This window comes from Ranitomeya imitator, chromosome 9 (genome assembly GCF_032444005.1).
Source record: "Ranitomeya imitator isolate aRanImi1 chromosome 9, aRanImi1.pri, whole genome shotgun sequence".
Taxonomy (NCBI): Eukaryota; Metazoa; Chordata; class Amphibia; order Anura; family Dendrobatidae; genus Ranitomeya; species Ranitomeya imitator.
The window spans coordinates 134,012,267-134,037,748 of record NC_091290.1 but is presented as its reverse complement, the minus strand read 5'-3'; the positions used below and the strand labels follow the sequence as shown (position 1 = coordinate 134,037,748).

Below are 25,482 nucleotides of genomic sequence, written 5' to 3'. Positions count from 1 at the left end.
TTTGCGTGGAGCCCCAGATCGAGGGAGATTATCAGTGGTCTTGTATGTCTTCCATTTTCTAATTATTGCTCCCACTGTTGATTTCTTCACTCCAAGCTGGTTGGCTATTGCAGATTCAGTCTTCCCAGCCTGGTGCAGGGCTACAATTTTGTTTCTGGTGTCCTTTGACAGCTCTTTGGTCTTCACCATAGTGGAGTTTGGAGTCAGACTGTTTGAGGGTGTGCACAGGTGTCTTTTTATACTGATAACAAGTTTAAACAGGTGCCATTACTACAGGTAATGAGTGGAGGAAAGAGGAGACTCTTAAAGAAGAAGTTACAGGTCTGTGAGAGCCAGAAATCTTGATTGTTTGTTTCTGACCAAATACTTATTTTCCACCATAATATGCAAAAAAAATGATAAAAAAACAGACAATGTGATTTTCTGGATTTTTTTTTCTCAGTTTATCTCCCATAGTTGAGGTCTACCTATGATGTAAATTACAGACGCCTCTCATCTTTTTAAGTGGTGGAACTTGCACTATTGCTGACTGACTAAATACTTTTTTGCCCCACTGTATATACCAGGAATGGGGGATTATATATACTGGGGATGAGGGATTATATATACCAGGAATGGGGGATTATATATACCGGGGATGGGGGATTATATATACCGGGGATGAGGGATTATATATACCAGGAATGGGGGATTATATATACTGGGGATGAAGGATTATATATACCGGGGATGGGGGATTATATATACCGGGGATGAGGGATTATATATACCAGGAATGGGGGATTATATATACTGGGGATGAGGGATTATATATACTGGGGATGAGGGATTATATATACCGGGGATGAGGGATTATATATACCAGGAATGGGGGATTATATATACCAGGAATGGGGGATTATATATACTGGGGATGAAGGATTATATATACCGGGGATGGGGGATTATATATACCGGGGATGAGGGATTATATATACCAGGAATGGGGGATTATATATACTGGGGATGAGGGATTATATATACTGGGGATGAGGGATTATATATACCGGGGATGAGGGATTATATATACCAGGAATGGGGGATTATATATACTGGGGATGAGGGATTATATATACTGGGGATGGGGGATTATATATACCGGGGATGAGGGATTATATATACCAGGAATGGGGGATTATATATACCAGGAATGGGGGATTATATATACCGGTATAAGGGATGATGCATACAAAGATGAGGCCCCAGTATAAGGGCTTGTTTCCACTTGCGAGATAAACGTCCGTGTCTCGCATGTGAAAACCAAGCTCTGGCGCCGGCACTTGGGAGCGGAGCGTGCGTCTCCATGTGTTGCTATGCGGCCGCACACTCCTGGTTTTGGCTTACAAATACTGATGTAAAATACTGACCGAATACTGACAGTGTGTCGGCAGCCTTATGGTGATATATGATGTGATACTGGAAATTTGATACAGTAATGTGAAATATGTGACAAGTTTACAACTGGTGGTGACCACTCAGTACTCCTGCTGCCTGTGGTCTCCATGGTTTGCACAGTTGCCTCCTCCCAGGGCCCGGCCTCCTCTCCCAGATCCTCCTCTCCTGAGACTGTAACAGTATCTGTGTTCTTCTGAGCAAAAACACAAAGCTGTGCAGCAGAGAGGTGGTGTCACTCAACATGGCAGGTAAGCTGCATTGTGCTGGCCTTACAGGGACCCCACTATATAGCCACTGCTGACCTCCAATATCTCCCCAAGGTGAGTGCTGGCCCTTTAAGAGCTGGTGGGAAGGTGAGGATCTGCTCCTTCTGCAGAGATTTCTGGTTTGTGACATTTTCATCCATGGTTTGGTTTTTATTTTCATGCTTTTATTTTTCCCTTATTCCACATGATACTGACCCCTCTGATGGGTCCTTATAGGATTATTCCCTGGGCACGTACTTGGTGACATTTTTTGCATGCCTCCAGGATTATCTAATGGGAAAACTAGGAAGAAAGATGTGAATTGTCTAAATTCAGATCTGTGTGATCAAGGTCTGAGTTTATCGGAGGAGCTCACATGAAAATTGCTGGGAACACTCGTCCTATTCATTTGTTGTAAAACCTCTTGGCTGTTCATATGTTAAGTCTTTTCTTTCTTTTTTTTCGCCACCGTTCAAGGTTTTGAAAGTTTGGGGAAATACAAACAAACAAAAAATAAAAATAATAATAATAAAAATAATGCACATCACTGATGTCCAATCAAAGTTTGCAGAAAAAAAAAACTACAACTCGCTTTGTAATGAAAATAATGAAATCTGCAGCAGGTGAGCCCCATTATAATTTGTAAAGCGCTGCGAAATATGTTGGCGCTATATAAATAAAATTATTATTATTGTAAATAAAATTAGTATTATCTGCACCGACCTGACGTCACCGACGTATTGTTTTCTAACCAAGAGCAACATCGATTAACAAAAAAAAATAAAAAATTCACATGAAGCCTCGATGGAGTCCTGACCCCTCGAGAACCGTGTAATTGCTTCCATAGAGACGTCTTATTTACAAAGGAGATATGAAAAAAATATTCGGTTCGCAGAAAAAAACAACCCAGAAACCTATTGAGATTTTATACGTTCTTCTCCCCCATTGCCTAATATTGTGTGAGAATATTTATAAGAAAATAAACCTGATGCATGAATTATTAGACTTGGCTCATGCAGACGGACGTATTTCAGATCCCATCGGATCCCATTCAGACCAATCTATGCTGCTGTTTCCTCCTCGGATCTAGCTGTTCCCAGTAAAAGAATCGCAGCATGCCCGATTTAGGTCCGATCAGCCATTCAACTCAGTGGAAATCATCGGACTGCACTCGGATGACATCTGAGTGCAGACCAATTTCCTACGCGTGACAGAATGGAGAAGATGGAGACATTTTTTTTTTTCTCCTCTTCCTAGAGTATTGGATCAGGGAGTGATTAGGATAATCGTTCCGATTCTCTTGGATGAGAGAAGTGTGACCCGAGCCGTAAAGCCCCATTCAGACATCTGTACTTCATGTAGGTGTTCTGTGTCTTTCATGGATAGAGAATGTCCCTATTATAGTCCTTGGGGTTATTCACATGTGACAATCATAGACAGCAGACATTGTCAGGGTGGAATCCGTGTGCCGTCCATTTTTTTTTATAATTATTATTATTGCAATGTATAGAGAAGCTTTGCAATTGATGATTTATTTTTTTTTTTAATGCAAGAAAAATCTCTGATAAAAACACTGACGGTAAAACCTGACACCGACCAAACTGATGAAGATAAAAAAAAAATCGCCTCCATATACAGTTCCTTTATATTACTGAAAAAAATAATAATTATATACCGTATGTGCAATGCTGCAGTTTTTGTAGGTGGAGTATTTGACATGATCCAAGTGTAAAAACTGCGTCCGCATTGAAACACCTCCGGCAGGTTTTACCGGATCTCAAGTGAAATCGTGCCCCCCCCGCCCGCGTATATCCTGAGGGTCCTTTCTGCTACCGTAAAAGCTGAAATCCACAGTAACAATCAGCGCCCATAAAATGCAGAAGATTTTATAGTCTTCAAAATCTGGAAGATTCACTGACTGGTATGTTCACACCCCGGCTCCAGGCGCCAGCAAGAGAATGTTTTATTATTATCATTATTTATTATTATAGCGCCATTTATTCCATGGCTCTTTACATGTGAGTCTGGGTTATTCCAGATTCATTAACTGCGGCTTTTATTTTTTTTATTATAATTAATCTTCATGTTTAAAAATCCAAACTTAGTATTCTTCCGGCAACACGAGGGCCTGTTTTCTGCATTGTCGGCAGCATCTATGGTGTAAGTTCCAATGTCAGCTGTTACAGAGGGAGGTGACGGCTGTATAATACCGCTTGCCATCATTGTGCCGTAACCATACAGCACCATAGGTTTACCATCTTTCTGCTGCGACATCATGGTACATCGCGAGGTGAGAAGGGGTTAAATGAGTCGTACAGAATTAGAAATACATGGCTGGTTCCTTCTAAAAACATTGGAACTGATCTGCAATACCAGACACGGCCCACAGAGAGGTGTGGCGCTATTTTTGAATGGAAGCAGCCTGGGATTTCTGAGGGTATAAGCACACATATAGTGCCGCCCACTATGGTCCCATATAGGCAACGTGCCGCCCACTATGGTCCCATATAGGCAACGTGCCGCCCACTATGGTCCCATATAGGCAACGTGCCGCCCACTATGGTCCCATATAGGCAACGTGCTGCCCACTATGGTCCCATATAGGCAACGTGCTGCCCACTATGGTCCCATATAGGCAACGTGCTGCCCACTATGGTCCCATATAGGCAACGTGCTGCCCACTATGGTCCCATATAGGCAACGTGCTGCCCACTATGGTCCCATATAGGCAACGTGCTGCCCACTATGGTCCCATATAGGCAACGTGCTGCCCACTATGGTCCCATATAGGCAACGTGCTGCCCACTATGGTCCCATATAGGCAACGTGCTGCCCACTATGGTCCCATATAGGCAACGTGCTGCCCACTATGGTCCCATATAGGCAACGTGCTGCCCACTATGGTCCCATATAGGCAACGTGCTGCCCACTATGGTCCCATATAGGCAACGTGCTGCCCACTATGGTCCCATACAGGCAACGTGCTGCCCACTATGGTCCCATATAGGCAACGTGTTGCCCACTATGGTCCAGTATAAGCAACGTGCTGCCCACTATGATCCCATATAAGCAACGTGCTGCCCACTATGATCCCATATAAGCAACGTGCCGCCCGTTATGGTCCCATATAAGCAACGTGCCGCCCACTATGGTCCCATATAGGCAACGTGCTGCCCACTATGGTCCCATATAGGCAACGTGCTGCCCACTATGGTCCCATACAGGCAACGTGCTGCCCACTATGGTCCCATATAGGCAACGTGTTGCCCACTATGGTCCAGTATAAGCAACGTGCTGCCCACTATGATCCCATATAAGCAACGTGCTGCCCACTATGATCCCATATAAGCAACGTGCCGCCCACTATGATCCCATATAAGCAACGTGCCGCCCGCTATGGTCCCATATAAGCAACGTGCCGCCCGCTATGGTCCCATTTAAGCAACGTGCCGCCCACTATGGTCCCCAATAACTGAACTGTGGCCCCCACAATTCTTGTCACTGTCATGGCGGCTACCTGCAGCCACCGCTAGCATGAGATCCCTTCATACGGGTCTATGTACAGTAGCTCGTATTGAGATTAATAACATAATCCATATGGCACTGGTCCATGACATTAAATCATTCTTCTACCGGCTCATTGTGCACCCACAGGTACAGTAAATCCATATAAGCAGACTGCAGGGTGATTCATTGTATTCTGTAGTCACACCCCTACAGCGACTTTATCGAAAGACCTAAACGGTTCCAACTCCTTTCCCTTATACTCAGGCCCATGAACACCCTCCTATTCTGCTGAATTCTTGCCAGGTGACCAGGGTTGCCACACACGCCCTGCACTATTATAATGGCACAGAGCCTCTGCTTCTTGGGTGCACTACGCCTCTAGGCCCCAACCAGTGTCACCTCTGATCCTCCCATGTATCCCTACCATGGGGACATTGTGGAAGATCCAATGGCAAAATTATTATGGGCGAGTCACCCAGTCCCACGAGTCCTTAATATTCCGATTATAAAGGTTGTATCCAGACCCAAGCGCCCCAATGGCCAATCCCAGATATGGACAATAGTACTGAAAACAACAACAACAATAATAAATAAATATAAAATAACAAAAGGAAAACGGCGCTAGATTCAGGAGAACAGCGGCATTTACACCAAGTAATACAATTACCGTACATATTTATGGCAAGTGACCGGCCTACCTTTACATTATGTGTATTGCATGTACCAGTTCCAGTGTAATCTGTGGTTCACACCTGAGAGATTAACAAGAAAATGGCCATTGATGTGTCATATAAATATAGGAAATATATAAAAGAGCGGATAACATGTATCTCAGTCTCCACTTACATGTCTATTGTACAGTAATAAATGTCTCCACCCTAGAAATACTTCAAACACCAAGTGCTCTAACGACTTGCTGCTCCCCATGAATAGTCACTGACAGCCATCCTGAAAATAACCCGGGGGAGAGGTCACAGCCTACCACATCTCAACTCTCTGAGCGCAGCAATGCAATTTCCTTAATAATTGCAACAAATGCAGTCACTGTGTACATACATTACATTACTGATCCTGAGTTACATCCTGTATTATACTCCAGAGCTGCGCTCACTATTCTGCTGGTGCAGTCACTGTGTACATACATTACATTACTGATCCTGAGTTACATCCTGTATTATACTCCAGAGCTGCGCTCACTATTCTGCTGGTGCAGTCACTGTGTACATACATTACATTACTGATCCTCAGTTACATCCTGTATTATACTCCAGAGCTGCGCTCACTATTCTGCTGGTGCAGTCACTGTGTACATACATTACATTACTGATCCTGAGTTACATCCTGTATTATACTACAGAGCTGCACTCACTATTCTGCTGGTGCAGTCACTGTGTACATACATTACATTACTGATCCTGAGTTACATCCTGTATTATACCCCAGAGCTGCACTCACTATTCTGCTGGTGCAGTCACTGTGTACATACATTACATTACTGATCCCGAGTTACATCCTGTATTATACCCCAGAGCTGCACTCACTATTCTGCTGGTGCAGTCACTGTGTACATACATTACATTACTGATCCTGAGTTACATCCTGTATTATACTCCAGAGCTGCACTCACTATTCTGCTGGTGCAGTCACTGTGTACATACATTACTGATCCTGAGTTACATCCTGTATTATCCTCCAGAGCTGCACTCACTATTCTGCTGGTGCAGTCACTGTGCACATACATTACATTACTGATTCTGAGTTACCTCCTGTATTATACTACAGAGCTGCACTCACTATTCTGCTGGTGCAGTCACTGTGTACATACATTACATTACTGATCCTGAGTTACATCCTGTATTATACCCCAGAGCTGCACTCACTATTCTGCTGGTGCAGGCACTGTGTACATACATTACATTACTGATTCTGAGTTACCTCCTGTATTATACCCCAGAGCTGCACTCAGTATTCTGCTGGTGCAGGCACTGTGTACATACATTACTGATCCTGAGTTACATCCTGTATTATACTCCAGAGCTGCGCTCACTATTCTGCAGGTGCAGTCACTGTGTACATACATTACTGATCCTGAGTTACATCCTGTATTATACCCCAGAGCTGCGCTCACTATTCTGCTGGTGCAGACACTGTGTACATACATTACTGATCCTGAGTTACATCCTGTATTATACTCCAGAGCTGCGCTCACTATTCTGCAGGTGCAGACACTGTGTACATACATTACTGATCCTGAGTTACATCCTGTATTATACCCCAGAGCTGCACTCACTATTCTGCTGGTGCAGTCACTGTGCACATACAGTACATACATTACATTACTGATCCTGAGTTACCTCCTGTATTATCCTCCAGAGCTGCACTCACTATTCTGCTGGTGCAGTCACTGTGCACATACATTACATTACTGATTCTGAGTTACATCCTGTATTATACCCCAGAGCTGCACTCACTATTCTGCTGGTGCAGTCACTGTGTACATACATTACATTACTGATCCTGAGTTACATCCTGTATTATACCCCAGAGCTGCACTCACTATTCTGCTGGTGCAGGCACTGTGTACATACATTACATTACTGATTCTGAGTTACCTCCTGTATTATACCCCAGAGCTGCACTCAGTATTCTGCTGGTGCAGGCACTGTGTACATACATTACATTACTGATTCTGAGTTACATCCTGTATTATACCCCAGAGCTGCACTCACTATTCTGCTGGTGCAGTCTGTTATGACCTGGTGGTTAGGACAAAAATGGACCTAGTGGTTAAGAGCACACGGAATTACCTGATAGTTACTAATAATATAGGACGAGCTCTGAGACGTGGGAACTCTGCTGACCGCAATCCCTAATCCTATCACACACACTAGAAATAGCCGTGGATTGCTCCTAACACTCCCTATGCAACTCGACACAGCCTAAGAAACTAGCTAGCCCTAGAGATAGAGAATTAAAGCCTACCTTGCCTCAGAGAAATTCCCCAAAGGAAAAGGCAGCCCCCCACACATAATGACTGTGAGTAAAGATGAAAATTACAAACACAGAGATTAAATAGATTTAGCAAAGTGAGGCCCGACTTACTGAACAGACAGAGGATAGGAAAGGTAACTTTGCGGTCAGCACAAAAAACTACAAAAAGACCATGCAGAGGGCGCAAAAAGACCCTCCGCATCGACTCACGGTGCGGAGGCGCTCTCTCTGCGTCCCAGAGCTTCCAGCAAGCAAGACAAAATCAAAACAGCAAGCTGGACAGAAAAATAGAAAACCAGAGAAAAGCAAACAGGAACTTAGCTTCAGCTGGGAAGACAGGTCACAAGAACGATCCAGGAGAGAACAAGACCAATACTGGAACATTGACAGGTGGCATAGAGCAATGATCTAAGTGGAGTTAAATAGAGCAGCCAGCTAACGAATTAACCTCGTCACCTGAGGAAGGAAACTCAGAAGCAGCAGCTCCACTCACAACCACCAGAGGAAGCCCATGGACAGAACCAGCCGAAGTACCATTCATGACCACAGGAGGGAGCTTGACAACAGAATTCACAACAGCAGTCACTGTGCACATACATTACTGATCCTGAGTTACATCCTGTATTATACCCCAGAGCTGCACTCACTATTCTGCTGGTGCAGTCACTGTGTACATACATTACATTACTGATCCTGAGTTACATCCTGTATTATACTCCAGAGCTGCACTCACTATTCTGCTGGTTCAGTCACTGTGTAAATACATTACTGATTCTGAGTTACATCCTGTATTATACCCCAGAGCTGCACTCACTATTCTGCTGGTGCAGTCTGTTATGACCTGGTGGTTAGGACAAAAATGGACCTAGTGGTTAAGAGCACACAGAATGACCTGATAGTTACTAATAATATAGGACGAGCTCTGAGACGTGGGAACTCTGCTGACCGCAATCCCTAATCCTATCACACACACTAGAAATAGCCGTGGATTGCTCCTAACGCTCCCTATGCAACTCGACACAGCCTAAGAAACTAGCTAGCCCTAGAGATAGAGAAATAAAGCCTACCTTGCCTCAGAGAAATTCCCCAAAGGAAAAGGCAGCCCCCCACACATAATGACTGTGAGTAAAGATGAAAATTACAAACACAGAGATTAAATAGATTTAGCAAAGTGAGGCCCGACTTACTGAACAGACAGAGGATAGGAAAGGTAACTTTGCGGTCAGCACAAAAAACTACAAAAAGACCACGCAGAGTGCGCAAAAAGACCCTCCGCATCGACTCACGGTGCGGAGGCGCTCTCTCTGCGTCCCAGAGCTTCCAGCAAGCAAGACAAAATCAAAACAGCAAGCTGGACAGAAAAATAGAAAACCAGAGAAAAGCAAACAGGAACTTAGCTTCAGCTGGGAAGACAGGTCACAAGAACGATCCAGGAGAGAACAAGACCAATACTGGAACATTGACAGGTGGCATAGAGCAATGATCTAAGTAGAGTTAAATAGAGCAGCCAGCTAACGAATTAACCTCGTCACCTGAGGAAGGTAACTCAGAAGCAGCAGCTCCACTCACAACCACCAGAGGAAGCCCATGGACAGAACCAGCCGAAGTACCATTCATGACCACAGGAGGGAGCTTGACAACAGAATTCACAACAGCAGTCACTGTGCACATACATTACATTACTGATCCTGAGTTACATCCTGTATTATACCCCAGAGCTGCACTCACTATTCTGCTGGTGCAGTCACTGTGTACATACATTACATTACTGATTCTGAATTACATCCTGTATTATACCCCAGAGCTGCACTCACTATTCTGCTGGTGCAGTCACTGTGTACATACATTACATTACTGATCCTGAGTTACATCCTGTATTATACTCCAGAGCTGCACTCACTATTCTGCTGGTGCAGTCACTGTGTACATACAGTACATTACTGATCCTGAGTTACATCCTGTATTATACCCCAGAGCTGCACTCACTATTCTGCTGGTGCAGTCACTGTGTACATACATTACATTACTGATCTTGAGTTACCTCCTGTATTATACTCCAGAGCTGCACTCACTATTCTGCTGGTGCAGTCACTGTGTACATACATTACATTACTGATCCTGCGTTACATCCTGTATTATACCACAGAGCTGCACTCACTATTCTGCTGGTGCAGTCACTGTGCACATACATTACATTACTGATCCTGAGTTACCTCCTGTATTATACCCCAGAGCTGCACTCACTATTCTGCTGGTGCAGTCACTGTGTACATACATTACATTACTGATCCTGAGTTACATCCTGTATTATACCCCAGATGCACTCACTATTCTGCTGGTGTAGTCACTGTGTACATACATTACTAATCCTGAGTTACATCCTGTATTATACTCCAGAGCTGCACTCACTATTCTGCTGGTGCAGTCACTGTGTACATACATTACTGATCCTGAGTTACATCCTCTATTATACCCCAGAGCTGCACTCACTATTCTGCTGGTGCAGTCACTGTGTACATACATTACATTACTGATCCTGAGTTACATCCTGTATTATACCCCAGAGCTGCACTCACTATTCTGCTGATGCAGTCACTGTGTACATACATTACTAATCCTGAGTTACATCCTGTATTATACCCCAGAGCTGCACTCACTATTCTGCTGGTGCAGTCACTGTGCACATACAGTACATACATTACATTACTGATCCTGAGTTACCTCCTGTATTATCCTCCAGAGCTGCACTCACTATTCTGCTGGTGCAGTCACTGTGTACATACATTACATTACTGATACTGAGTTACATCCTGTATTATACCCCAGAGCTGCACTCACTATTCTGCTGGTGCAGTCACTGTGTACATACATTACATTACTGATATTGAGTTACACCCTGTATTATTCCCCAGAGCTGCGCTCACTATTCTGCTGGTGCAGTCACTGTGTAGGTACATAGCCATAGTTATGTCACTAACGCATGTAATGTAGGAATGTTAGTTGTATCAGGGCATTGTATATGCCGCGCGGATGGTTATGGATAATATTTTGCGGTTGCATTACATAATGTATATATTTTATTTGCATATTCTACAATCTCTTAGTAAATGTTCTATTCTCGTTCAGGAAAGCGCGCTCTTGTGGTTCTGGGTCATCCGGAGCGGACATCCTTTAATTATGCAATGAAGGAGGCCGCTGTGCAAGCTCTGGAGCGGAAGGGATGGGAGGTCACCGTGTCTGATCTATACGCCATGAAGTTCAACCCCCTAGTGTCCAGAGATGATATTACAGGTACAGACCCCTATAAGTAACAAGTGGGGAAATATTTTGGAGCACATTTATTACGGCTAATGCTCTAGAATTTTATAATATGTGCATTGTGCCATATTTGTTATGTGTTACACACTTTTTTTTGTCTCACTAGACACTTTCTAAAATATTTATCAAGATGCACCAAATCTGTTACATAGCATGTGCAACATTAATAAATTTGGCAAATATTCTGTTTGCATCCTCTAGGTTTATGCGTTTTTTTTTTTTAAATAACTTGGCAGGGTCTTTTGCTCTCCCTACCCTTCCAGTGTAGTACGGGGTCTGTCGCTCTCTCCCTGCCCTCTATTGTAGTGTGGGGTCTGTCGCTCTCTCCCTGCCCTCTATTGTAGTGCAGGGTCTGTCGCTCTCTCCCAGCCCTCTATTGTAGTGCGGGGTCTGTTGCTCTCTCCCTGCCCTCTATTGTAGTGCGGGGTCTGTCTCTCTCTCCCAGCCCTCTATTGTAGTGCGGGGTCTGTCTCTCTCTCCCTGCCCTCTATTGTAGTGCGGGGTCTGTCGCTCTCTCTCTGCCCTCTATTGTAGTGCTGGGTCTGTCGCTCTCTCCCTGCCCTCTATTGTAGTGCGGGGTCTGTCGCTCTCTCCCTGCCCTCTATTGTAGTGCTGGGTCTGTCGCCCTCTCCCTGCCCTCTATTGTAGTGCGGGGTCTGTCGCCCTCTCCCTGCCCTCTATTGTAGTGCGGGGTCTGTCGCTCTCTCCCTGCCCTCTATTGTAGTGCGGGGTCTGTCGCTCTCTCCCTGCCCTCTATTGTAGTGCGGGGTCTGTCGCTCTCTCCCTGCCCTCTATTGTAGTGCGGGGTCTGTCGCTCTCTCCCTGCCCTCTATTGTAGTGCGGGGTCTGTCGCTCTCTCCCTGCCCTCTATTGTAGTGCGGGGTCTGTCGCTCTCTCCCTGCCCTCTATTGTAGTGCGGGGTCTGTCGCTCTCTCCCTGCCCTCTATTGTAGTGTAGGGTCTGTCGCTCTCTCCCTGCCCTCTATTCTAGTGTGGGGTCTGTCACTCTCTCCCTGCCCTCTATATTGTTGTGCAGGGTCTGTCGCTCTCTCCCTGCCCTCTATATTGTTGTGCAGGGTCTGTCGCTCTCTCCCTGCCCTCTATATTGTTGTGCGGGGTCTGTCGCTCTCTCCCTGCCCTCTATTGTAGTGCGGGGTCTGTCGCTCTCTCCCTGCCCTCTATTCTAGTGTGGGGTCTGTCACTCTCTCCCTGCCCTCTATATTGTTGTGCAGGGTCTGTCGCTCTCTCCCTGCCCTCTATATTGTTGTGCAGGGTCTGTCGCTCTCTCCCTGCCCTCTATATTGTTGTGCAGGGTCTGTCGCTCTCTCCCTGCCCTCTATTGTAGTGCGGGGTCTGTCGCTCTCTCCCTGCCCTCTATTCTAGTGTGGGGTCTGTCGCTCTCTCCCTGCCCTCTATTCTAGTGTGGGGTCTGTCGCTCTCTCCCTGCCCTCTATTGTAGTGCGGGGTCTGTCGCTCTCTCCCTGCCCTCTATTCTAGTGTGGGGTCTGTCACTCTCTCCCTGCCCTCTATATTGTTGTGCGGTCTGTCGCTCTCTCCCTGCCCTCTATATTGTTGTGCAGGGTCTGTCGCTCTCTCCCTGCCCTCTATTGTAGTGCTGGGTCTGTCGCTCTCTCCCTGCCCTCTATTGTAGTGCAGGGTCTGTCTCTCTCTCCCTGTCCTCTATTGTAGTGCGGGGTCTGTCGCTCTCTCCCTGCCCTCTATATTGTAGTGCGGGGGTCTGTCTCTCCCTGTCCTCTATTGTAGTGCGGGGTCTGTCGCTCTCTCCCTGCCCTCTATATTGTAGTGCGGGGTCTGTCGCTCTCTCCCTGCCCTCTATATTGTAGTGCGGGGTCTGTCGCTCTCTCCCTGCCCTCTATATTGTAGTGCGGGGTCTGTCGCTCTCTCCCTGCCCTCTATATTGTAGTGCGGGGTCTGTCGCTCTCTCCCTGCCCTCTATATTGTAGTGCGGGGTCTGTCGCTCTCTCCCTGCCCTCTATATTGTAGTGCGGGGTCTGTCGCTCTCTCCCTGCCCTCTATATTGTAGTGCGGGGTCTGTCGCTCTCTCCCTGTCCTCTATATTGTAGTGCGGGGTCTGTCGCTCTCTCCCTGTCCTCTATATTGTAGTGCGGGGGTCTGTCTCTCCCTGTCCTCTATTGTAGTGCGGGGTCTGTCGCTCTCTCCCTGCCCTCTATATTGTAGTGCGGGGTCTGTCGCTCTCTCCCTGTCCTCTATATTGTAGTGCGGGGGTCTGTCTCTCCCTGTCCTCTATTGTAGTGCGGGGTCTGTCGCTCTCTCCCTGCCCTCTATATTGTAGTGCGGGGTCTGTCGCTCTCTCCCTGACCTCTATATTGTTGTGCGGGGTCTGTCATGCTCTCCCTGCCCTCCATGTGTAGCACTGAATCTTTAACACTATCCCTTTTTTATACATATTTTTTTTACTATGAGTCTTGCGCCCTCTTCCCCAAAATCAGGGTAGTAGAAATATATCACAGGATGACTGGGTGAAGCAGGCTGAAAACGGGTGCATTATATTTATAAAAAAAAAAAATACTAGCAAAAAGGAAGAAATGCTTACCTGCCCAGGACCTCCAAACAAATGCATTATCAGGATGCAGTGGACCCATGTGGTTAAGATGGCTGCAACACAGGTGCAGAAATAACGATGAGGCAGCCACTTACAACCTACCAATCCCAATGGAGGGGGTGAATGCTTGGCATATTACTGCACATAAGACTTGTATCCAAATGCATCCCATCCTCTTTTGTGCTATATTTGTCCCCATAAGCGTGGGGACGAGCTTGCGAATTTTGGCCAAAATATTAACTAATATCTCACATTTTTTTATATGTTTTTTGCACTTTTTTCAGGGTACAGTTGGGCCCAGTTGGTCTTGTAACCTGTGTTGTCTGTTCACATGGGGTGCATTTGGATAGTGCTGGGCAGCCCACCTGATCTAATAGAAGGGCGTCACTAATAGGCTGTTAACCTGGATGCTGTGCATCTCCATTGTGTGAACAGCGCCACATACAAGTCTTTTATGTGCAGTAATATACCATCAGCCACCCCCTCCATTGGGATTGGTAGGTTGTGAGCGGTTGCCTCATCTGTATTTCTGCACCTGTGTTGCCGCCATCTTAACTATATGGGTCCACTGCATTTGTTTGGAAGCCTGGGCAGGTAAGCATGTCTGCCTTTTTGCTAGTATTTTTTGAATTTTTGGAGGATCTCTAAATCCTCTTTTTGCGCTATATTTGTTGAGTTGCAGACTTCTATTTGGGTCTTATAGAGGGGGATTTCGGTTCGGTATACTAGATATCATGCAGTGCCTTGGGTACTGTGGGCACTAACCAGATACCTAGCACTATGGATGCCCTAGTCTGTCCCTGTCCCTCGGATTCCTCCTGAAGGTGGAGACGCCAGGTTCACATGCCTTACTATGCTCCTATATCTACACATATCTGTCCCCTCCCCAACTCTATAAGGTGGGAAGCCATAGTGTATAGAATAACACTAAAGAAACAAGGGAAGACAAATAGGGATAAATAAAAAAAACAAACGATCAAACAAAATTCACAAACCAGAGTGAAACGCAGGGGGTTTAAAGGAAGGAGAAACCAAATAGGAGAGAATGAGGATGTGCACTGTTGTGAATTCTGTGGCAGAGCTCCCTCCTGTGGTCACAAGTGGTACTTCGGCTGATTCTCTCTGTGAGCTTCAGTTGGTGGAGGAGAGTGGTACTGCGGCTTCTGAGTTTCCTTCCTCAGGTGATGTGGTGAAGTCGTTAGGTGCTGCTCTATTTAACTCCACCTAGTGCTTTGATCCTGGCCTCCAGTCAATGTTCTAGTATTGGATCTGTTTCCTCCTGGATCGTTCCTGTGGCCTGCTGCTCTGCATAGCTAAGTTCCGCTTTTGTTATTATGTTTGCTGCTTTTTTCTGTCCAGCTTGCTTATTTGTTTTTTTCTTGCTTGCTGGAAGCTCTGGGACGCAGAGGGTGTACCTCCGTGCCGTTAGTTCGGTACGGAGGGTCTTTTTGCCCCCTTTGCGTGGTTGTTTGTAGGGTTTTGTGTTGACCGCAAAGTTACCTTTCCTATCCTCGCTCTGTTTAGAAAGTCGGGCCTCACTTTGCTAAATCTATTTCATCTCTACGTTTGTCTTTTTATCTTAACTCACAGTCATTATATGTGGGGGCTGCCTTTTCCTTTGGGGTATTTCTCTGAGGCAAGGTAGGCTTATTTTCTATCTTCAGGCTAGCTAGTTTCTAAGGCTGTGCCGAGTTGCATAGGGAGCGTTAGGCGCAATCCACGGCTACCTCTAGTGTGGTTGGAGAGGATTAGGGATTGCGGTCAGCAGAGTTCCCACGTCTCAGAGCTCGTTCTATGTTTTTGAGTTATTGTCAGGTCACTGTATGTGCTCTGACTTCTATGTCCAGTGTGGTACTGAATTACCAAATCATAACAGTGCACACAGACAAAACAGCAAGCAACAATCTCCTGAACAAATCTCCAAATGCCAACTCCAACCACAAACTACACCTCCAACTCCTTACCAGGCAGTATGAACTAACACTGGCAAATCCTAAGTGCGAGAAGTTAACATATATAGCAACGGGGAGTGGCCAACACTGAACAGCTACAGCAATCCAGGTAGGAAAGCTCCACGCGCTTCAACTGAACAAATTGACCCTTGCACTGCCAGCAGGGAAAAAATCTGCACTGTTTAATATGATGATGAAGTATTTCTAATGTGCAGGAGTTCGTGAAAACAGACACCGCTGTATTCCCGTGACACCAGACTTGCTCTTTGTTACCGGCTACTGTGGACTACTTCTGTCTATTTATAATGTAGTTATTTGTTTGCTTACACTGCAGCAGCCATTCACCTTTTACTAATGTAATGAGTGGAGAGCTATATATAATATCTACACCTTGTGTAGGAGAAGCCCAGAATCCTGATAACTTCAAGTACGGCTCAGAATCCGCGACTGCCTGGAAGGAGGGACGGCTCAGCAACGACATTGTAACGGAGCAGAAGAAGCTGGAAGCTGCGGACCTTGTGATATTTCAGGTACAAACCTGCATACATAAAACTGTACTTAAAAAAAAACTTTATATAACAAGTTTGTCCATATATCAGTAATGCCCATAAAGAATGGGCTGCGCTTTCTTAATATGATAATGAACACAGAGTTTTTTCCAAAGATTGCGGAGCAAATCAAATGAACTGACTACACTATAGATTTAAAAATTATATTTATGTAATAATTAGAAAAGAGCCCGGCATTGCCTGGGCATAGTAACTAACTGTGGATAGTTAAAACAAATAATGATTTTATTGCACATAAAAACATTTCACATCATATATTCAACACTGCAGATTTACAACACAAATTAACTAAATGATTACCCAAGTATTGATAGTGAGCACCCCACTCAACCCATTTTCCACCTCACTTCTCTCATTTTCCACCTCACACGTGCCCAGCAATTTCCTGTTATGAGCACAGCGGTGTAATCCATGAGGCTCTTCCCTTGGACCTATACATTACTAATCCTATAGTTGTATTGTAAATAAACACACAGCAAGTATAAATTCTTTTATTTGAAAAAACCCAACAACTTGTCCTTTTTTATTTAAAAATAACAAACAGTTACACTGATCTAATGCCCATTCCATCGAAGCCCTCGTCTCCTGTAATAAAACAAAAAAAAAACACAACCATATCCCTGACCTCTCCGTCGTTCTGTCCCCCCGCCGTAATCCATGTTTGAGGATAAAGTTTTCAACTTGCCAAGATGTGACTGTCAAGGCTGAGAACCACTAATGAATGAGCTGCTGCGAGTGAGGACCTCATTAAGGTAACTGCGGGTCACTGAGCCGGGCTGAACTGCGGTGACCTCAGCGTGAGAAAAAGTCAGTGAATTCACCTCAGTACAACTCAGTGAGTTCACTGCAGATCACCATGAAAAATTTATCACGCAGTATGAGCAGGGAAGAACGATGAAAGCGGTCTTCAGCACCCGGCGCCGGGGAACAGTGCGAACAGTACCGCTGATTCCTAGTTGCTGGTATGGGTCACACTGATAACACATATACCGATATATATCATCCGTGTGTAATCAGTGTGCACGTGTGCAAGACAATTTGCAAACCGCGCTGCTTTTAAAAAGCGGACATGTCAGAGTGTTTTGCCCACGAATAAACGGTCCATAGAAACACACTGACGTGCACAGACCCATTCACTTGAATGGGTCTACATGTGCAAATGTCTCTGGTATGTGTGAAAACGGTCACCCCATGTACCAGAGACATGGACGTCTGAAAGCGTTCTAACAGATATTACCTAATATATTGGATTATATTTTCTCATATAGGATTATACTGCCTGATATATGGGGACTTTATTACCTCATGCAACAGATATTGCCTCATATTGGATATTTCATCATATCAGATTATATTGCCTCATATCGCATATTGCCGCATAAATGGGATTTTAACCACCTCATATCGGATTATATTACATCACTTATTGGATTATATCACATATATGGGTATCACTCTATATATTGTATTATATTATTTAACATAGGATTATTTCACCTCAAATCAGATATTACTTTATATATGTTTATATTACCTCATATCGCAATTATATTACCTCATATATTGGATAGTTCCTCACATATCTGATTATACTACCTCATATGGGATATCAAATCATATACTGGATATTACCTCATATATGGGATAATATTACCTCATATATTGGATACTACCTTGTAGATCTGATTATATTGCATCATTTGGGATTATGTTACTTCATATAACAGATATTACGGTACCTAATATATTGGATTATATTATATCATATAAAATTATATTGCCTCATGTATGGAGGTTATATTACTAAGTGCAACAGATATTACCTCCCATTGGATATTACCTCATATATCGCCTCATAAATGGGATTATATTATCTCAGATATCACATCATATCAGATTATATTACCTCTAAGGGCTCATACTCACTTGCGTGAAATACGGCCGAGTCTCGCATGTTAAAACCCGGCTCTGCCACCGGCACTCCAGAGCGGAGCGTGCGGCCGCATAGCAATACATGGAGCTGCACACTCCGCTCCCAAGTGCCGGCGGCAGAGCCGGGTGTTACCATGCGAGACTCGGCCGTATTTCACGCAAGTATGAGCCCTTAAACTGAATATTTCCTAATATATGGGATTATATTACCTCATATATCGGATTTCACATCATATATCAGATTATTACCTCATATTTGGGATTATATTACCTCCTATATCAATCTCGCCTCATATATCAGATTATATTACCTCATATATTGGATCTCACCTGATACATCAGATTATATTACCTCATATATTGGGTATTTCCTCATCATCATGCCTCACAGGAGCAACTCCATTCTAGACACGGTGGAGCTAGATGTTGCCTGTGCCTGCCGCGCACTGATACTCTGAAGGCGGCGGCCATGATTGTAGCTCGCAGCCGGTGAGTTTTGCAAGATGGTTTTCGAGGTGAATAGGTCTCCGCCAGTGTGAGCTAACAACGTGGGCCGTGTGGAGCGAGTGTGGCTATGCGTAGTGGACGGGGCTCGATACCTACACACACACACACATATATATATATATACACATACTTTAAAATTTTCAGTAAAATGAGGGTACTGGAATATAGAGGCTTTACTATAGTCCTTAAATAAACATAGCAGCAGGTATAAAATTACAATATCTCAATACGATTGACACTTGGACCCTATAAAGTGCAAAAATTAAATAGGTATAACGTTACCAACTGTTGAAGTATAAATATATTAATTATTAAATATATCTTTTTAAATCTATAGTGTAGTCACTTCGGTTGTTTTGTTCCAAATCTTGGGAACAAACTCTGTGTTCATCACTTTAAAAAAAAAAAACTGATGCAAATAGGAACAGTGAGGCTTCTGGTTTTATTTTTTGGATTTTTTTTTTACTCTTGTTTTGATGAATGTGTTTATTTTCCATTTGTCAGTTTCCAGTGTTCTGGTTCGGACTCCCCGCCATCGTCAAGGGCTGGTTTGATAGGGTTCTGACACAAGGATTTGCTTATAGTCTGTCATCTATGTACGATAATGGACATTTTAAGGTAAGGTGATCAATAAGTGACATTACAAAAAATGCCAATTACGAGGAAGGCATCTTAAAATTGCTCAGATAAATTCTGTGGAAATCGTGTTTCTCTGTAGGCAATCATATTTAATGATCACCCAGGTTTCCCATTTTCTTTAGGAGGTTTCATCTAGCTTTCCCAGTTTCTTCATGTGTTTCACCTTGCGTCCCCAGTTTCTGCAAGGGTGTCACCCAGCTTTTCCAGTTTCAGTAGCATTCCCACTTTCTGGAAAGGTTATTTATCAGTTTCTCAGGGGGTTTCTTCTAGCTTTCCCTGTTTCTGCTGGAGATATCACCTAGCATTCCCAGTTTCAGCAGGGGATTTCCACTAGCTTTTCTGTTTTTTTTTTGTAGGAGTTTCACTTGCTTTCCCAGTTTCAGCAGGGGGTTTCCACTAGCTTTTCTGTTTTTTTGTAGGAGTTTCACTTGCTTTCCCAGTTTCAGCAGGGGGTTTCCACTAGCTTTTCTGTTTTTTGTAGGAGTTTCACTTGCTTTCCCAGTTTCAGCAGGGGGTTTCCACTAGCTTTTCTGTTTTTTTTTTGTAGGAGTTTCACTTGCTTTCCCAGTTTCAGCAGGGGGTTTCCACTAGCTTTTCTGTTTTTTGTAGGAGTTTCACTTGCTTTCCCAGTTTCAGCAGGGGGTTTCCACTAGCTTTTCTGGTTTTTGTAGGAGTTTCACTTGCTTTCCCAGTTTCAGCAGGGGGTTTCCACTAGCTTTTCTGTTTTTTTGTAGGAGTTTCACTTGCTTTCCCAGTTTCAGCAGGGGGTTTCCACTAGCTTTTCTGGTTTTTGTAGGAGTTTCACTTGCTTTCCCAGTTTCAGCAGGGGGTTTCCACTAGCTTTTCTGGTTTTTGTAGGAGTTTCACTTGCTGTCCTAGTTTCTGCAGGGGTTTCACCTTGCTTTCTCAGCTTTTAAATCATCCTATCAAAACTGGAGAACTTGAAAGAGTTAATTTAAAGTGCAAGCAGTGCATTGTAAAGATATTTTTAAGTAAACATACCACAAATCCAGTACCGATGGACGTTTGGAAAAGGGGGTTTCCATACGTGGTCCAACGGTACTGAATCTGTGGTATGTTTACTTAAAAACATCTTTACAATGCACTGCTTGCACATTAAATTAACTCTTTCTATGATGCACCTTATTGTTACCTAATTATGGCTATGTGGATATACTAAATAGTGCTTGGTATTCCCTTCAACACACACACGAGGAACTTCTGTGGGAATTTTAAAGTGAGAATTGCTCTAAATATTAGTACTAATAGGATACAATTTCCCTTTCATATAATAAATGCTTTGACATTTTCTTTCTTTCCACAGAATAAAAAAGCGGTTCTGTCCTTCACGACTGGGGGGCTGGAATCCATGTACACCCCAATTGGGATCAATGGAGACATCAATATTCTTCTGTGGCCAGTACAGGTAATATGGCTGATGGTTGTGTATGTATATATTAAAGGGTAGTGTGTGTACCAATGTCAACAAAGACCCCCCCCCCCCAAAAAAAAAAAAAAAACGTAACTCAACCACCTATACAGTTATTTGATGTAACCCCGTCTCATGTACAGCACCATGGAATTAATGGTGCTATATAAATAATAATACAGGTATAGAAGGGACTTGGGGCCAGTAAAAGTAATTCCTGTAGCATAGCTCGTAGAAATTTACATAAAACATTTTATTTGGTATGCAAATTAGGGGTTTTTGGGTACACTGAGCCCTTTGGCTATGACGTGCCCACTGACTTTGCATTGTGAGCACTTGATATCTTGATTAACAGGTCATACAGTGTCCATGCGCAGATGCAGAGCCCTTGAATGAGTTCTGCCCCAATCAAGAAGCTTCCTGCACATTTAGACATTAAAACCTTTAAAAAAAAAAAAAAAAAAAAAAAAGGCAGCGCTGCATTACCAGACACAGCCTATGCTACAGGGTGGCGCTGTTTCAGTACAACTCCTTCAGCTTCTTTGTGTTCTTTCCACAGAGAGGGATTTTGCACTTTTGTGGTTTCCAAGTGCTGGAGCCTCAGATCAATTACAGCATTATGCACACTCCTCCCGAAAAACGCTCCCTCATCCTCGATGCATGGCAAGCTCGCCTGGACAACATCTGGGAAGAAAAACCCATTAACTTTGCAGCCAATGAGGATTTCGACCTTTCATTCGCAGGGGGCTTCGTACTGAAAAAAGAAGTGTTAGAGAAGAACACAAAGAGCAAATATGGGCTGACTGTGGGTCAGCACGGGGGTAAGGCCTTCCCCCCTGACAATCAAGTAAAAGCAGGCTGCACCAAGCTCTGAGCGCGGCCCCATCATGTCCAATAAAGCTATGTTCTATTTCCCTGTACTTCGTCTTACTTTTCGTATGATCAATCAGGACTTATAGGATGTTCATAAAACCCTAGCATTCTACTGAAAAGGACATCTGAACAGATCGTTGGCCAAAACGTATCTCCATACAATCAGCATGTTTATAGTCGATACCTCTGCCAAATGTCCTTTTTAGCAGAATGCTAGGCAAATACACACACAAATCCAATAACCGGGCAGCGTAAACAGGCTACCAATTACCCACCGAAAAGCACAAACTCCTCAATTGTCGGGTTTAATGATTTTTAAGCTTGCTTAAAATTCATTGTTCTCAGCAGCATTGGAATGCTATACATACACAAAAATATATAAAACAAGTTACCGATAGTTCTGTGACATGGGAAGCGCCATCGGCTTGACTTAAGCTATTAAATGATCGCTAAATGGAAAAAAATAGATATTTTTTTATATATACCTCCATGCTATTTGCAGCCATTTAACATTGACCATTGTTAAACCCACCACTACTGTACAAGCATGCCTCAAAATAAAAATGTCTCCACCTAGTGGAGGTTTCTGCATACTGCAACATGTTGTAAAATTTTACATAAAAGTTCTTTTCCATCCAGTTATTATAACTAGAAATGAATGACTTTCTGCAACGGTGACAACCAATATATTGGTCAATATACCACTTAAAGGGAATGTCATAAAAACTTGATTTAAACAGGATGTATTTTAAACGTATAAATACATAAAAGTTTGATGGTCTAATATTAATATTAGGCCTAATATTAGGTTCTTATTACCTGTTAATCACAGACTTTAGCAGCTATAGACTGAATGGTCTTTGTACAGAAAGGGGGAGAAGGTGAGCTGTGACATCACCCATTGTGAATGGTGGATCTTGTGTTATCTACTGTATATAGAGGTGTTATCAGTCATTGTACAGGAGGAGGTGAGCTGTGACATCACCTATTGTGAATGGTGGATCCTGTGTCATCTGCTGTATATAGGGGAGTTGTAACAACCCTGCTGGCATCACTGCATGGCCTACCATCCCCCACCTGCATTACACTCAAACTCACTTACTTCTCTGGGCCTTGTGGTGACTTCTCTCTGCTGCCAGCTCCATGCTGTGTGCCTCATGTCTGCTGTTTGCTCTGTGCATGCTCTGTCTGTGTGCATAAGGGGGCAGCGCCGGCAACTCCTGTTTCTTATAGAGACTGTGTGCACCTTGCTAAGGTGTCCCTGGCCAATCGCCATGAGGCTTCCTGTATTTAAGACATTCCCACCCATTGGTGGGGGCCTGTGCAACTTACTCCCTCCCTGTTAGTGCTTAGCTGCTGAGGTACCAGGCCCTGTCTCTGTTGTGACTCGTGTTCCTCCACCCAGGGGCTTGTGTCCATGTCTCTGTGCCTTGTCTCGTTCCTGACTCTGTCTTAGTCTAGTCCAGTTCCTGTGTCCGTTTATATCCCTGCCTTGGTTTGCTTTTTCTGCTGTGCGTACTCTGTGTCTTGCTTTGCTCTGCTTTCTGCGACCTTGCTTTGCATTCTGGGACCTTGCTTTTGGCTCTGCCCTCTCGTCTTTGCTCTGCTCTCTGTAGCTTTGTTCTGCACTTTGCTCTGCACTCTGTGGCCCTGCTCTGCGGCTCCGCTCAGCCCTCGCTCTGCGACTCCACTTGTGGTTCTACCTTGCTCCGCTCCTTGCGGTTCTACTTCTCCAGCTCTTGGCACCACCTCCAGCTCTTGGCTCTGCTTCCTGCGTTTCTGTTCTTGGCTCTAGCTCCTGTGCTTTCGCTCTGCATCCGCTCTGGTGGTCTCTCTCTACCTTTTCTTAAGTCCTCCTGTCTGAACAGGTTCTAAAACGACTGGTCCCTACCGGTTCTTCCAGTGTACCAGCCTTGTCCGGCAGTCCTGCCAGAGAGCCAGCCGTACCTGCCTGCCTACCAGAGAGCCAGCCGTACCCGCCTGCCAGTGTCTCTGTTGTACCCATCTCTCTGCCTGTGTCCCAGCCGTGCCCGCTTGCCTGTCTATGTTCCGTTCCCCGGTGGGATCAGCAGCCACAGTCAGACTCCACCCTGGAGTGGCACCTGGTAGCTTCCTATTGCACAAGTCTGTCCTCACCATCAGAGGCTCCAGCGAACACCTAGGAAGCTACTTAGTTACGTCCCTTCCAGGGAAGTTTAGTCTGTGGTCCAGTGGGGCCACACCCCCGCACCATCCAGTCTCGGCGCATGCGTGACAGGAGTTATTAGTCATTGTACAGGATGAGGAGGTGAGCTGTGACATCACCTATTGTGAATGGTGGATCCTGTGTTATCTACTGTATATAGAGGTATCAGTCATTGTACAGGAGGAGGAGGTGAGCTGTGACATCACCTATTGTGAATGGTGGATCCTGTGTTATCTACTGTATATAGAGGTATCAGTCATTGTACAGGAGGAGGAGGTGGTGAGCTGTGATATTGCATTGTGAATGGTGGATCCTGTGTTATCTACTGTATATAGAGGTATCAGTCATTGTACAGGAGGAGGAGGTGAGCTGTGATATTGCATTGTGAATGGTGGATCCTGTGTTATCTACTGTATATAGAGGTATCAGTCATTGTACAGGAGGAGGAGGTGAGCTGTGACATCACCTATTGTGAATGGTGGATCCTGTGTTATCTACTGCAGGGGTCCCCAACTCCAGTCCTCAAGGCCCACCAACAGGTCATGTTTTCAGGATTTCCTTTGCATTGCACAGGTGATGCAATTATTACCTGGGCAAAACTAAGGAAATCCTGAAAACATGACATGTTGGTGGGCCTTGAGGACTGGAGTTGGGGACCCCTGATCTACTGTATATAGAGGTATCAGTCATTGTACAGGAGGAGGAGGTGGTGAGCTGTGATATTGCATTGTGAATGGTGGTTCTCTATGTATTTGATATCAGTTATTTTAATTATATATTTGATAATGAGACTGCTTAAAATTATAGCCAGTGTGAAAATTGCTCAAGTGTTTTTTTTTTTTGTATTTGGAGGAAAAAAAAAATATTTAACATAAAAACCGAATTTAAAGGGGTTGTCCACCCTTGGTGAATTGTAATGCACACAGTTAAGATTTGTCTCCGCTTGTTGATTCCTGCGGTCATCATATGCCAACAAGACTCGGCCACTTCTCTCAACAAGACATCATGTGAACCATGGTAGAAACCTAGTCTCATGATTGCAAGTAATCATCTCAGACTACTATAACCGCCGTGTGACGCTGGATCCCAACAATGTTTCACACTGTCCGAAATTGTCGAGCTGCAGCGCTTGCCAAACAGGGGTGGACAACCCCTTTAAATCTAATTTGCTGATGATACATTCTGTTATCTTTAAGAAAATATAACTTGCAGTATTCTCGGTGACAATTGCTGTAATCTTCTAGTCCCGCCATCCTTTAATAATGAGGTCGTTAAGTCCCATTTTGGCCTTGAAATGAATGAGGCGAGGCACGCAGAC

The 25,482-nt window shown here is 44.3% G+C and overlaps 1 protein-coding gene across 1 annotated transcript; it reads left to right on the top strand.

Annotated features, from left to right (window-relative positions):
• Window positions 1-1,565: 1,565 nt before the first annotated feature.
• LOC138649013 (NAD(P)H dehydrogenase [quinone] 1-like) lies at window positions 1,566-22,026 on the top strand. The gene is made up of 6 exons (XM_069739091.1): window positions 1,566-1,682; window positions 11,304-11,468; window positions 16,430-16,560; window positions 19,543-19,656; window positions 21,002-21,103; window positions 21,666-22,026. The coding sequence occupies exons 1-6, from the start codon at window positions 1,676-1,678 to the stop codon at window positions 21,978-21,980; spliced, it is 834 nt and encodes a 277-aa protein (XP_069595192.1). The 5' UTR covers window positions 1,566-1,675; the 3' UTR covers window positions 21,981-22,026.
• The last annotated feature ends 3,456 nt before the right edge of the window (window positions 22,027-25,482 follow it).

Excerpts from the sequence above, each read along its gene's own strand:
- LOC138649013 (XM_069739091.1), top strand. Across the intron at positions 16,561-19,542 it reads CGGACCTTGTGATATTTCAG|TTTCCAGTGTTCTGGTTCGG; the intron begins GTACAAACCTGC and ends TCCATTTGTCAG. Across the intron at positions 21,104-21,665 it reads TTCTTCTGTGGCCAGTACAG|AGAGGGATTTTGCACTTTTG; the intron begins GTAATATGGCTG and ends TTCTTTCCACAG.